The 15,078-nt window shown below is 39.2% G+C and overlaps 1 protein-coding gene across 5 annotated transcripts in view; it reads right to left on the bottom strand.

Annotated features, from left to right (window-relative positions):
- tns1b (tensin 1b) overlaps positions 1 to 10,437 on the bottom strand; it is a 391,203-nt gene extending 380,766 nt beyond the window's left edge. For 2 of the 5 annotated variants that reach the window (XM_061926568.2, XM_072911997.1), the window contains exon 1: positions 10,259 to 10,436. In XM_061926568.2, the coding sequence (XP_061782552.1) occupies positions 10,259 to 10,372 (114 nt within the window). In that variant the 5' untranslated portion in view covers positions 10,373 to 10,436. Of the gene's footprint in view, positions 1 to 10,258 lie in introns of all 5 variants that reach the window. The other 3 variants (XM_072912000.1, XM_061926575.2, XM_072911999.1) reach the window with 3 other exon arrangements.
- Between the last annotated feature and the right edge of the window lie 4,641 nt (positions 10,438 to 15,078).

Here is a 15,078-nt window from a genome sequence, read left to right as displayed (position 1 = left end):
TGGCAGACCATTCAAAATAAAGTGGCGGACCACATAAATTAAGTGGTGAACCACATAAACCAGGTGGCAGGCCATGTAAAATGATGTGGCAGAAAACATAAAATGACGTGAGGGACCACATGATATTACATGGCAAGCCACATAAAATGATGTGTCGGGCCACTTAAAATAATGTGTGGAACCACATGAATGAGGTGGCAAACCACATAAACCAGGTGGCAGGCCATGTAAAATAATGTGGCATAAACATAACATGACGTGGGGGACCACATGATATTACGTGGCGGGCCACAAAAATGATGTGTCAGGCCAAATAAAATAATGTGGCGGACCACATAAAAAATGTGGCGGACCACACAAATGTAGTGGTGGACCACTTCATATAATGTGGCGGACCACACAAATGAAGTGGCGGGCCACGTAAATTATTTGAAGGGCAAACCACATAAATGTGGTGGCAGGCCACAAAAATTATGTGGTCGACTTAATAAAATGATGTGGCAGACCATTCAAAATAAAGTGGAGGACCACATAAATTAAGTGGTGAACCACATAAACCAGGTGGCAGGCTATGTAAAATGATGTGGCAGAAAACATTAAATGACGTGGGGGACCACATGGTATTACATGGCAGGCCACATAAAATGATGTATCGGGCCACTTAAAATAATGTGGGGGACCACATGAATGAGGTGGCAAACCACATAAACGAGGTGGCAGGCCAAATAAAATAATGTGGCAAAAAACATCAAATGATGTGGGGAACCACATCAAATGATGTGGGGAACCACATAATATTACGAGGCGGACCACAAAAAATGATGTGTCGGGCCAAATAAAATGATTTGGCGGACCACATAAAAAAACGTGGCGGACCACATAAATGTAGTGGTGGACCACTTAATATAATGTGGCGGGCCACCTAAATTATTTGAAGGGTTACTTAAAATAATGTGGCAAACCACATAAATGTGGTGGCAGGCCATAAAAACTATGTGGCCGACCTAATAAAATGATGTGGCAGACCATTCAAAATAAAGTGGCGGACCACATAAATTAAGTGGTGAACCACATAAACCAGGTGGCAGGCCATGTAAAATGATGTGGCAGAAAACATAAAATGACGTGGGGGACCACATGGTATTACATGGCAGGCCACATAAAATGATGTATCGGGCCACTTAAAATAATGTGAGGGACCACATGAATAAGGTGGCAAACCACATAAACCATGTGGCAGGCCATATAAAATAAAGTGGCATAAACATAACATGACGTGGGGGACCACATGATATTATGTGGCGGGCCACAAAAATGATGTGTCAGGCCAAATAAAAAAATGTGGCGGACCACATAAAAGATGTGGCGCATCACAGAAATGTAGTGGTGGACCACTTAATATAATGTGGCGGACCACACAAATGAAGTGGCGGGCCACGTAAATTATTTGAAGGGCAAACCACATAAATGTTGTGGCAGGCCACAAATATTATGTGGCCGACCTAATAAAATTATGTGGCAGACCATTCAAAATAAAGTGGCGGACCACATAAATTAAGTGGTGAACCACATAAACCAGGTGGCAGGCCATGTAAAATGATGTGGCAGAAAACATTAAATGACGTGGGGGACCACATGTTCTTACATGGCAGGCCACGTAAAATGATGTGTCGGGCCACTTAAAATAAAGTGGCGGACCACATGAATGATGTGGCAAACCACATAAACAAAGTGGCAGGCCATGTAAAATAATGTGGCATAAACATAACATGACGTGGGGGACCACATGATATTACGTGGCGGGCCACAAAAATGATGTGTCAGGCCAAATAAAATAATGTGGCGGACCACATAAATGTAGTGGTGGACCACTTAATATAACGTGGCGGACCACACAAATGAAGTGGCGGGCCACGTAAATTATTTGAAGGGCAAACCACATAAATGTCGTGGCAGGCCACAAAAATTATGTGGCCAACTTAATAAAATGATGTGGCAGACCATTCAAAATAAAGTGGCGGACCACATAAATTAAGTGGTGAACCACATAAACCAGGTGGCAGGCCATGTAAAATGATGTGGCATAAACATAAAATGACGTGGGGTACCACATAATATTACTTAAAAAAATTAAGTGGCCAACCTAATAAAATGATGTGCCAGATCACACTACATAAATTAGTGGCAGGCCACATAATGTGTTGGGCCAAATAAAATAATGTGGCGGACCACATAAATTGTAGTGGTGGACCACTTAATATAATGTGGCCGACCACATAAATGAGGTGGCGGGCCACAAAAATTAAGTGGCCAACCTAATAAAATGATGTGCCAGACCACACTACATAAATTAGTGGCAGGCCACATAATGTGGGGGGCCACATAAAATGATTTGACGGATTATTAAAAATAATGTGGCAAAACACATAAATTAGGTGGCCGACCTAATAAAATTAGGTGTCGGACAACATAAATATAGTGGCGGACCACATGAATGATGTGGCAAACCACATAAACAAGGTGGCAGGCCATTTAAAATAATGTGGCAGAAACATAACATGACGTGGGGCACCACATAATATTACGTGGCGGGCCACAAAATGTAGTGGTGGACCACTTAATATAATGTGGCGGACCACATAAATGAGGTGGCGGGCCACATAGAATTATTTGAAGGGTTACTTAAAATAATGTGGCAAACCACATAAATGTTGTGGCAGGCCAAAAAAAATTATGTGTTGGGCCAAATAAAATTATGCGGCGGACCACATAAAAAACGTGGCGGACCACATAAATTGTAGTGGTGGACCACTTAATATAATGTGGCCGACCACATAAATGAGGTGGCGGGCCACAAAAAATTAAGTGGCCAACCTAATAAAATGATGTGCCAGACCACACTACATAAATTAGTGGCAGGCCACATAATGTGTTGGGCCAAATAAAATAATGTGGCGGACCACATAAATGTAGTGGTGGACCACTTAATATAATGTGGCGGACCACATAAATGAGGTGGCGGGCCACATAGAATTATTTGAAGGGTTACTTAAAATAATGTGGCAAACCACATAAATGTTGTGGCAGGCCAAAAAAAATTATGTGTTGGGCCAAATAAAATTATGCGGCGGACCACATAAAAAACGTGGCGGACCACATAAATTGTAGTGGTGGACCACTTAATATAATGTGGCCAACCACATAAATGAGGTGGCGGGCCACAAAAAATTAAGTGGCCAACCTAATAAAATGATGTGCCAGACCACACTACATAAATTAGTGGCAGGCCACATAATGTGGGGGGCCACATAAAATGATTTGACGGATTATTAAAAATAATGTGGCAAAACACATAAATTAGGTGGCCGACCTAATAAAATTAGGTGTCGGACAACATAAAATGATGTAGTGGGCCACTTAAAAAAAATGTTGTGGACCACATGAATGAGGTGATAAATCACATAAACGAAGTGGCAGGTCATGTAAAATAATGTGGTAGAAAAGATAAAATGACGAGGGGGACCACGTAATATTATGTCACATAAAATAATGTGGTCGCTGGCCACACAAAATGATTTCACGGGTTAATTAAAATAATGTGGCAAAACACATAAACGAGGTGGCCAACCTCATAAAATTAAATGGCGGACCATGTAAAATGAAGTGGCATGCCATGTCACATGATATGGCAGAACACATAAATGAGGTGGCGGACCACCTAAAATGATTTGACGGGCTACTTAAAAAATGTGGCGGACCACATAATATTATGTGGCAAGTTACACAAAATTATGTGGCAGGCCATTTAAAAAAATTTGTGGCGGACCACTTAAACGTGGTGGTGGGCCACATAAAATAATGTGGCGGACCACATAAGTGAGGTGGTGGATCAAATAAAATGTTGCGGCACGCCACTTAATTTAACGTGGAGGACCACATAAATGAGGTGGCAGACCACATAAAATTATTTGACGGGTTACTTAAAATAATGTGGCAAACCTATGAAAATGATTTGGCAGACCACATAAATGAGGGGGCCGGCCACGTGAAATGAAGTGGCAAACCACTTAATAAAAGGTGGCGGACCACATAAAATGATTTGATGGGTTACTTAAAATAATTTGGCGGACGACATTAATGATGCGGCAAACCACATAAACAAGGTGGCAGGCCGTATAAATCAATGTGGTAGACTACTCAAAAATGATGAGGCAGGCCACTTAAAATGATGTGGCGGACCACTTAAAATATTGTGATGGGCTACATAAAATGATGTGGCATGTCACTTAATGTAATATGGCGGACCACATAAATGAGGTGGCGGGCCACATAAATGATTTGAAGGGTTACATAAAATAATGTGGAAAGCCACATAAATGAGGTGGCCGACCTAATAAAATGATGTGGCAGACACATAAATAAGGTGGCCCACCACTTAACATAATGTGGGGCAACATAAATGATTTGACGGGTTACTAAAAATAACGTGGCAAACCACATAAATGAGGTGGCAAATCACTTAATAAAATGTGGCGGACCACATAAAATTATTTGACGGGTCACTTAAAATAATGTGGCGGGCGACATTAATGACGTGGCAAACCACATAAACAAGGTGGCAGGCCGTGCAAAATAATGTGGTAGACTACTCAAAATGATGAGGCAGGCTACTTAAAAAAATGTGACAGACAACATAAAATGACATGGAGGACCACATAAAATTAAGTAATGGGTTACATAAAATGACATTGCAGGCCACTTAAAATAATGTGGCGGACCACTTCAAATATTGTGATGAGCTACATAAAATGAGGTGGCGGGCCACATAAAATGATTTGAAGGGTTACTTAAAATAATGTGGAAAAACACATCAATGAGGTGGACTACCTTTGAAAATGATGTGGCGGACCACATAAATGAGGTGGCCGGCCACATGAAATGATGTGGCAAACCACTTAATAAAATGTGGCGGACCACATAAAATGATTTGACGGGTCACTTAAAATAATGTGGCGGATGACATTAATGAGGCGGCAGACCACATAAACAATGTGGCAGGCCGTATAAATCAATGTGGCAGACTACTCAAAATGATGAGGCAGGCCACTTAAACAAGGTGGCAGGCCGTATAAATCAATGTGGCAGACTACTCAAAATGATGAGGCAGGCCACTTAAAATTATATGGCGGACCACTTAAACAAGGTGGCAGGCTGTATAAATAAATGTGACAGACTACTCAAAATGATGAGACAGGCCACGTAAAATGATGTGGCGGACCACTTAATGTAATATGGCGGACCACATAAATGAGGTGGCGGGCCACATAAAAATGATTTGAAGGGTTACTTAAAATAATGTGGAAAACGACATTAATGATAAAATGAGGTGACAGACACATAAATAAGGTGGCCCACCACTTAACATAATGTGGGGGGCCACATCATAATGATGTAGCGGGCCACATTAAATGATGTGATGGTCCAAATCTGTCCCTTAGGCCTTGAGTTTGACACGGGTGCTGTACAGAGTCATACACAAATAAAATGTCCCCATGGTAGAAAACACAGCCAGGCCCGAGTGTGCTATTATAAAAAGCATATTTGTCCTAAAGGCCATTCAAGAACCCTCATGTGTGTTTTCTTAGGCATGAGGGATTTCCTTTCCGGCAGATTCTTATCACTCTTTCATGTGAGGCTCACAGGTCAACCTGAGCAAACTCTGTGTTCCTGCATCCGGAACATAAAAGCAAAAACATGCTCAAGTGTTTAACACCGGAGGCATATTTGTCTGCACCTGAGCACACCTGACACAAACATCAACAACACCCGCCATGCACGTAAACACAAGGCTTGGCACTCCTTTGGGGAAGATAAATAAACACCAGCTCAGAAATATTCATCACACGTGTGTGCGGAAACTTCACACACTCACTCAGTCATTTGTCAGGTACAAACTCCAGAGTGTCAAATATTTTGGTTCTTGACGCATGTTACCTGTTAACATGCTAACGTTTGGATGCTAGGTTCTTTTTTGAATCAAATGTTGTGGGTACACACCTTAGTCATATTTCGGTACTTTATGCATGTTAACGTTAGCATGCTAGCATTTTAAACACATTTTTCAGGTCCAAACTCCAGAGTAATATATTTTGGTACTTGACGCATGTTACAGTTAGCATTGTAGCATGCTAACATTAGCTTTTTTTTTTAAATTCTAATTTGGCAGGTATACGCATCAGTGTCACAAAGTTTGGTATTTCACTCACGCTAACTGTTAGTATGCTAATGTTAGCACGTTAGCATAGTACAGTGATGTTAGCATGCTCCCTTTGTAGCACATTTTTCTCATATTTGTTGTTGCTTGACACTACCCGGTCAGTGTGCTAACTGTTAGCATTTAGGTTCGACTTTGGCTCATCAGCATTCACACAAAATTTCTACCAAAATTGCATTTTCTAGTTCTTTGAGAATAATATATATATTGTACTGGTTTTTAAGGTGAAAACTACCAAAATGGCAACCGCATCTTTTGATTTGTCAGTCTGTGGCCCTCAGTGGAAAAATGTTGGGCACCCCTGAACTAAGGTGTTGCTCGTTTACTTTAGATTCTTTAGATGGGATCCAAAGGTGTGATTTACATAACTAAGTCACTCCTCAAGGCACCCCTTTAAACATATTTTACGTGATTTATGTAACTATGGCAGGAGTGCCAAAGTGCGTAGCTAATTTTTTCAATCGCTAGCATTCTAATATTAGCTTGCGAGCTTTTTTGCTAATTTTGCAGGCATACACCACAGCGGTTAAATATTTTGTTAGTTGACGAATAATACTTGTTAGCATGCTAACATTAGTATGCTCGCTTATTTTCATCTAATTTTGTGAGTATGCACCTCTGTCATATTTTGTTACTTGATACGTTAGCATGTTAGCATTTTAAACAAATTTTTCAGGTCCAAACTCCAGGGGAACATATTCTGGTACTTGACGTATGTTACAGTCAGTGTTGGGACTAACTAGTAGTCTAACACGTTATTTTTTATATTCAGTAACTCAGTTACCGTTACTACATGATGCGTTACTACATGATGCGTTACTACATGATGCGTTACTACATAAAAAAATAACGTAAAATAACACAGTATCAGCTAGAAACAGAAGATCTGAGTGTGTTTTATTGGAAAGTTGCAGTGTCGTCCTTCTGAATGTTCTTGTGTCACAAGCCGGAGAAGAGGCGCGCTCTGTGTGTGTCTGGGTGTGGGTGGGTGGGTGGGTGGGGGGGGGAGGTGCGTGTCTGTCTATTTTTAAAAAAACAACATTTTTGTAACATTTTCCTTGTTTTATTTGGCAAGTTGAAAGAACATGGTGCCAGTATGCTGGGTTTTTTCAATAAAATACTGGAAAGGACAGAAATGTAGTTTGTCTCTTTTGTCCGATTAGTAATCGATTAATCAAAGTAATAATCGACAGATTAATCGATTATCAAATTAGTTGTTAGTTGCAGCCCTAGTGCAATCTACTAATAAAAGTTTCAATCAATCAACGGCGGAGCTTCGTCTTGTCAGAAAGCACAAAGACTTCTTTCATCTTGCTGCTGTCTTCTGATTTATGTGGAATAAATACCACTTTATTACTTTATTTTTATTTGACTTATGTGGAATAAATACCACTTTATTACTTTATTTTTTATTTGATTTATGTGGAGTAAATACCCCTTTATTTCGTTTGTTTTCAAAACTCCGCTCCACCAAAACGTGTCACCACTTCCGCTCTTTGCGCCTTCAAAATAAGAGCTCAAGTTATATTCTGTATAACAGTGGTTCTCGACATTTTTTCAGTGATGTACCCCCTGTGAAATTATTTTTAATTCAAGTACCCCCTAATCAGAGCAAAGCATTTTTGGTTGAAAAAAAGGGATAAAGAAGTCAAATACAGCACTACGTCATCAGTTTCTGATTTATTAAATTGTATAACAGTGCAAAATATTGCTCAGTCTTTCTTGAACTATTTGGAAAAAAAGATAGATTTTTATTTATATTTATAAAGGATTTGGAGCGTGGTAGGGGGCGGGGCGTGGTTAAGAGGGGAGGAGTATATTTACAGCTAGAATTCACCAAGTCAAGTATTTCTCATATATATATATATATATATATATATATATATATATATATATATATATATATATATATATATATATATATATATATATATATATATATATAAGAAATACTTGACTTTCAGTGAATTCTAGATATAAATATATATTTATTTTATATATATATATTTATTTTATATATATATATATATATATATATATATATATATATATATATATATATATATATATATATATACATATATATATATATATATATAAAATAAATACTTGAATTTCAGTGTTCATTTATTTACACATATACACACACATAACACTCATCTACTCATTGTTGAGTTAAGGGTTGAATTGTCCATCCTTGTTCTATTCTCTGTCACTATTTTTCGAACCATGCTGAACACCCTCTCTGATGATGCATTGCTGTGTGGCACGCACAAAAGTGCTTTCATCAAATGCACTAGATGGCAGTATTGTCCTGTTTAAGAGTGTCACGACATTGCTGTTTACGGCAGACAAACTGCTTTACGGTAAACAAAAACGTGACTGCTGTTGTTGTGTGTTGTTACCGCGCTGGGAGGACGTTAATGAAACTGCCTAAGAATAAACCCACATAAGAAACCAAGAACTCGCCCTCGATCATTCTACAGTTACAACGTGATTGGGCAGGCACGCTGTTTATATTGTGGGTTAGCCTGAATTTCGGAAGATTTTCGGGAGAAAATTTGTCCCGGGAGGTTTTCGGGAGAGGTGCTGAATTTCGGGTGTCTCCCGGAAAATCCGGGAGAGTTGGCAAGTATGTATTTACACCCCAGGTTGTAAATAATGTAAATAATTCAATGTGATGATCTTGTGTGATGACTGTATTATGAAGATAGTATATATCTGTATCATGACCCCGACTTAAACAAGTTGAAAAACGTATTGGGGTGTTACCATTTAGTGGTCAGTTGTACGGAACAGGGGCGTCACTAGCTTTTAAGGACAGGGGGGGCTTAGCCCCCAGGAGATGCACAGAATGTGAGCGAACGTTACGCACAAGTACAAAACTTCACAAACGGCTAACAAAGACTTAGAAATTATTCATTGGTATTATTTTTTTTTTTTTTAAATGCACGGGACGAAATGAAATGCTCCCCGGGACGATGGCTTTTAACCATTTTTTTTCTTTTTCTTTTTATGTATTTATTCATTTTACATTTTATATTAAATGTCTTGGTTTTTCCTCCCTCTGAAAATCCTATGAAATGTTTAACAAGCCATCCTATAATAATACAACAGCTATTAATGTAACAATACAATAAAACAAATATATTTAATGAAGTTTTTTTTCATTATTTTAACAATAGGCTAATGTACATTACTTTATATAGATTCTACAAGAAACACAAAACTTAAAAACTACATTATTTACAATTGCACACACAAGGTTTCGTGCAGCTTCACTCATTGTAAAGGAAGATAATGTGCTTCGTACACCTGCAGGACCGCAAGCAAGGTCGCAGAGAAAATGCGGACTGGAATTTGAGTGATGTGGACATTTTCTATATGAACAAGTGGAATGGATTGGACACCAACGCACTAAAGGGGCTCTCTACCTTACGCTACGAAGTGAGGGGAAACTGAGTGAATAATAACAGGTTATATGATTATTTATTTAAACTCATATTCGGGCCACTTTATAATGAATATGTATTTGTAAAAAAAAAAATATATATATATATATATAACACCAAATTATTTAGGGGGGCTTAAGAATATTTTAGAGGGGCTTGAGCCCCCCTAAAATAGGCCTAACAACGCCAATGGTACGGAATATGTACTTCACTGTGCAACATACTAATAAAAGTCTCAATCAATCAAACGCTATCTAGCCAGTGTGCTAACTGTTAGCAAAATTTCTACCAACATTTTATTTTGTAGTTCTTCGAAAAAAAAGGTTTTGAAGGTGAAAACTACCAAAATGGCCGCCGCATCCTTTGATTTGTCAGTTTTTGGCCCTAAGTGGAAAAAGTTTGGGCACCCCGGAACTAAAGTGTTGCTGTAGCTTGTTTACTTCAGATGCACATTCTTTAGTAATACTAGTGGTGTCAAGTTTTTTCATGTTATTTATTTTTATTTTTTTAATGGAATAAATGTAGGACTCACCTTGATAAGACTGCAGGTCGTCTTCTCCTCCTCCTCCTCCTCCTCATGCTGGTGACGATCAGGCATCAGCAGGAAGTCTTCTTCACAGCACATGAGGCTCACACTGCATCCCATCCGAGCGGAAACGCGGTGCGCGGATCCAAACCCATTCACGGAAAGTTCCTCCCCACTCCCACCGGCGGCTCCAATTAAATGGCAATTGCGCTTTTGGGTCACGCCAAACGTGCCGCGGTGAGGCCGAACAACGCGCTCCGAGTCCCGCACTTGTCTCAGAGGTGAAGCCCCTCGCTGTCAACTTTTGGATGGTCGACCACAGGTAGTCGTGGGTGGGCGGGTCCAGCCGTATGTCGACACTGCCGATACCAAGTATCAGTATCGGGTCGAGAGAAAACGTGGCCACGTCGATATTTGTCCACTTCTTATCGACAGGCACTTCTCAGACTAATTTAACGTCTCAGGATTATAAAGACAAAATGTAATAAATATTTAAATAAATACTTCAAGGTAATTATGTATGTATTTATTATATTACTCTTCAGAATAAATTGGTGAATTAAATTGAATTAATTAAATCATTAAATACACCATTAAATTAATTATTAATAAAATCCTGAAATGGTTAATTTAGCCATGAAATAAATATTTAAGTCACCGGTGTCAAACTTCCGAATTATTTAAGTGGCCTGCCGCATCATTTAAAGTGAACTGCCACTTCATTTTATGTGATAGGCGACATTATTTTATGTGACATACCGCGTCATTTTGTGTGGTCCGCCGCAAAATTTTATGTCCCCCGCTTCATTTTATGTGATATGCCTCGTCATTTTAAATTGGCCTGCCACATCATTTTATGTGGTCCTGCTGCGATATTTCATGTTTGGTTCTGCCCCAATATTTAATGTGGCTCCCTGCAATACTTTATGTCCATCGCATCATTTAAAGTGGCCGACCTCGTCATTTTATGTGGCCCGCCGAATTATTTTACGTAGCCCACCGCAATATTTTATGTGATATGCCGCATCATTTAACGTGACATGCCGTATCGTTTTAAGTTGCCTGCCACATTGTTTTATGTGGTCCTGCCGTAATATTTCAAGTGGCCCACCACATCATTTTATGTGACATGCCGATTTATTTTATGTGGCCTGCCGCCTTATTTTATGTGGTCCTTCCGCAATATTTCAAGTTGCTCACCGCGATATTTTATGTCCGCCGCATCATTTTATGTAACATGCCGTTTCATTTTAAGAGGCCTTCCACCTCGTTTTATGTGGACTAGCCGCCATAATTCATGTTTGGTTCCGCCCAATATTTCATGTGGCTTGCCGCAATACTTTATGTCCATCGCATCATTTAAAGTAGCCCACCTCGTCCTTTTATGTGACATGCCGCTTCATTCTACATGGCCCGCTGCGATATTTCATTTTATGTGGTCCTGTCGCATTATTTTATGTGGTCCTGTCGCGATATTTCAAGTGGCTTGCCGCAATATTTTATGTCCGCCGTATCATTAAATTAGCCCACCACATCATTTTATGTGATATGCAACTTCATTTAAAGTGGCCTACTACATCGTTTTATGTGGTCCTGCTGCAATATTTCATGTTTGGTTCCGCCCCAATATTTCAGTGGCTCCCTGCAATACTTTGCCCACCTCATCATTTTAGGTGACATGCCGGTTTATTTTATGTGGCCCGTCGCATTATTTTATCTGGTCCTGCCGCGATATTTCATCTGGCCCGCCACGATATTGTATGTCCGCCTCTTCATTTAAAATTGGCCCATCACATCATGACATGACGCTACATTTATGTGGCCTGCCACATCGTATTATGTGGTCCTACCGCAATATATAATTGTTTGGCCCCGCCCCAATATTTAATGTGGCTCCCCGCTATACTTTATGTCGGGGAGCATGTCATTTAAAGTGGCCCAGCTCGTCATTTTTGTGGCCCGCCGCATAATTTACTTTGGCCCACCACATCATTTTATGTGACATGCCGCATTATTTTGTGTGGTCCTGCCGCAATATTTCAAGTGATATGCCACAGCATTTAACATGACATGCCGCCTCATTTTAAGTGGCGCCTGCCACCTCCTTTTATGTGGACCAGCCGCAATATTTCATGTTTGGTTCCCCCCCAATATTTCACGTGGCTCGCCGCAATACTTTATGTCCATCGCATCATTTAAAGTAGCCCATCTCGTCCTTTTATGTGACATGCCGCATCATTTTATGTGGCCTGCCACATTATTTGTGTGGTCCTGCCGAAATATTTTAAGTGGCTCGGCGTAATATTTTATGTCCGCCATATCATTTAAATTAGCCCACCACATCATTTTATGTGATATGTAACTTCATTTAATGTGGCCTACTATATCGTTTAAGTGGTCCTGCCGCAATATTTCATGTTTGGTTCCGCCCCAATATTTCAGTGGCTCGCCGCAATACTTTATGTCCATCGCATCATTTAAAGTGGCCCACCTCGTCATTTTATGTGACATGGCGTTCATTTTATGTGGCCCGTCGCATTATTTTATGTGGTCCTGCCGCATATTTCAGGTGGCCCGCCACGATATTTTATGCCCGCCGCATCATTTAAATTGGTCCACCACATAATTTTATGTGATATGCCGTATCATTTTAATTGGCCTGCCACATCCTTTTATGTGGTCCTGCCGCAATATTTTATGTTTGGTTCCCGCCCCAAAATTTCATGTGGCTCGCCGCAATACTTCATGTCCATCGCATCATTAAAAGTGGCCCACCTCATTATTTTATGTGAGATGCCGCATTATTCCGCGATATTTTATGTCCGCCATGTCATTTAACTTGGCCCACCATATCATTTTATGTAACATGCCACATAATTTCATGTTGTCCTGCCGCAATATTTCATGTGGCCGGCTGCGATAATTTATGTCCGCCACATCATTTAAATTGGCCCACCACATAATTTTATGGGAAATGCCGCATCATTTTTAAGTGGCCTGCCACATCGTTTTATGTGGTCCCACCCCGATATTTCATGGGGCTTGCCGTAATACTTTATGTCCATCGCATCATTTAAAGTGGCCCACCTCGCCTTTTTATGTGACATGCAACATCATTTTATGTAGTTCGCAGCATCATTTTATGTGGCCCGCCACATCATTTTATGTAACGCGCCACATCATTTTATGTGATATGCCACAACATTTTGTGGGATATGCCACTTCATTTTAGGTGGCCCACCACATCATTTTATGTGGTCCGCTCTATTATTTTATTTGGTCCTGCTGCAGCATTCAATGTAGTCCGATGAATCATTTTAAAGTGGCCCTACACTTCATTTTATCGGCTTGCCACACCATTTTACGTGGTCCTGCCGCACATTTTCACAATTATTTTTTTTCTTCTGTCATTTAAATATGTCAGTTGGAAGAAAGAAAAAAAGATGTTGAGGTTGCTTGAATCAGATTAAAATTAAAAGGGTTCATTCGCACACAGAACCGATATTTTGGAAGAAGGATGAGGTGATAGAATAAAATATATGTTATCTATATATGGCAGCATAGGAGGAAGTTAAGTACAAGTTGCATCACATTGCACATAACTATGGTGCGTTCAAAGACCCTTCATTAAAGTTAGAAACAGATGTGTCACTGTTGTTTTAAAGCCAGATGCACCAAAAATAATATAATCCTAATATTATTGATATGTTATTTAGGATTTGATGATAACGTATCAGATAATCTTTATTTTACACTCTGATTAAAATGAAAATGTAACAGATTATAATCATATTTAAGCGAATAGTGACAAGTCATATTTTTATTTAAATTCATACTCTGGCTACTTTACATTAAATTTGTTGGCACTATTTTGTAATTAAAAAAAATATATATAAATACATTTTTAAAATAGAACCAAAACATTGAAGGGGCTTTATCTAGATATGTTCTAGATATGTTAATCCCATCTATAAAAAGTCAAAACACTAATAAAGGTGTTTACATGTGTTTACAAAAGCCGGTTTGAACCAAATCGATGCACTGATTAGTTGTTTTAGTCCACGTAAACACCCCAAGGGTGGGATGGGGGCCCCAGAATTTGGTGCCACGCCCCTGCCAAAGCCTACATTGTCATAATATGTATATATTGTTATAATGTTCACGTACAGTAAGTTCTTGGACACGGATGGGCTTTGAGTACAAAAGCCAAATGATTTTAATGAGAGCCAAACAGAGTTTTTGCTTTTGTTTACCTATTCTGCACTATTTTTATTTTTAAATAATTGCCCGTCATAAAAGGGAATATTGTATTTGTATTATTCTGTTAGCCACATTGTCTTATATTATTGTATTTACATATTGTACAGATATTTGGTCGATATATAAGTTTGTTGATCAACAAAAATACAGTGAGGTTTTGTTGTTTTAAAAAAAGTTTTTGAAATTTTTGTAAATATGACTAAATGTTTTATTTTGTAAAACATATCGGTATTAGTATCGATGCAGGTATTGAAATGACCAGGTATGAACCGATATGCCTATCAGGTCTCTCTCTGTTGCAGTCATGCAGTTCTGCTGCCCCCTGCTGGTCTCTTAAGTTAATGCGTTTCCAATTTCTTGCAGGTGAATTTCTAACCAACTTAAACATTTGGCGGCGGAACCTTAATAGTTTCTGTCAACTGTCAACTTCATTTGCTTCGATGAGACAACATATTTGATGTTCAAACTCATAAACTTTTTTTTTTTTGTAAATAATAATTAACTTAGAATTTCATGGCTGCAACACGTGCCAAAGTAGTTGGGAAAGGGCATGTTCACCACTGTGT

This window comes from Nerophis lumbriciformis, linkage group LG31 (genome assembly GCF_033978685.3).
Source record: "Nerophis lumbriciformis linkage group LG31, RoL_Nlum_v2.1, whole genome shotgun sequence".
Classification (NCBI taxonomy): Eukaryota; Metazoa; Chordata; class Actinopteri; order Syngnathiformes; family Syngnathidae; genus Nerophis; species Nerophis lumbriciformis.
Note: the sequence above shows the minus strand (reverse complement) of the source record. Positions and strands in the feature narration are given on the sequence as shown.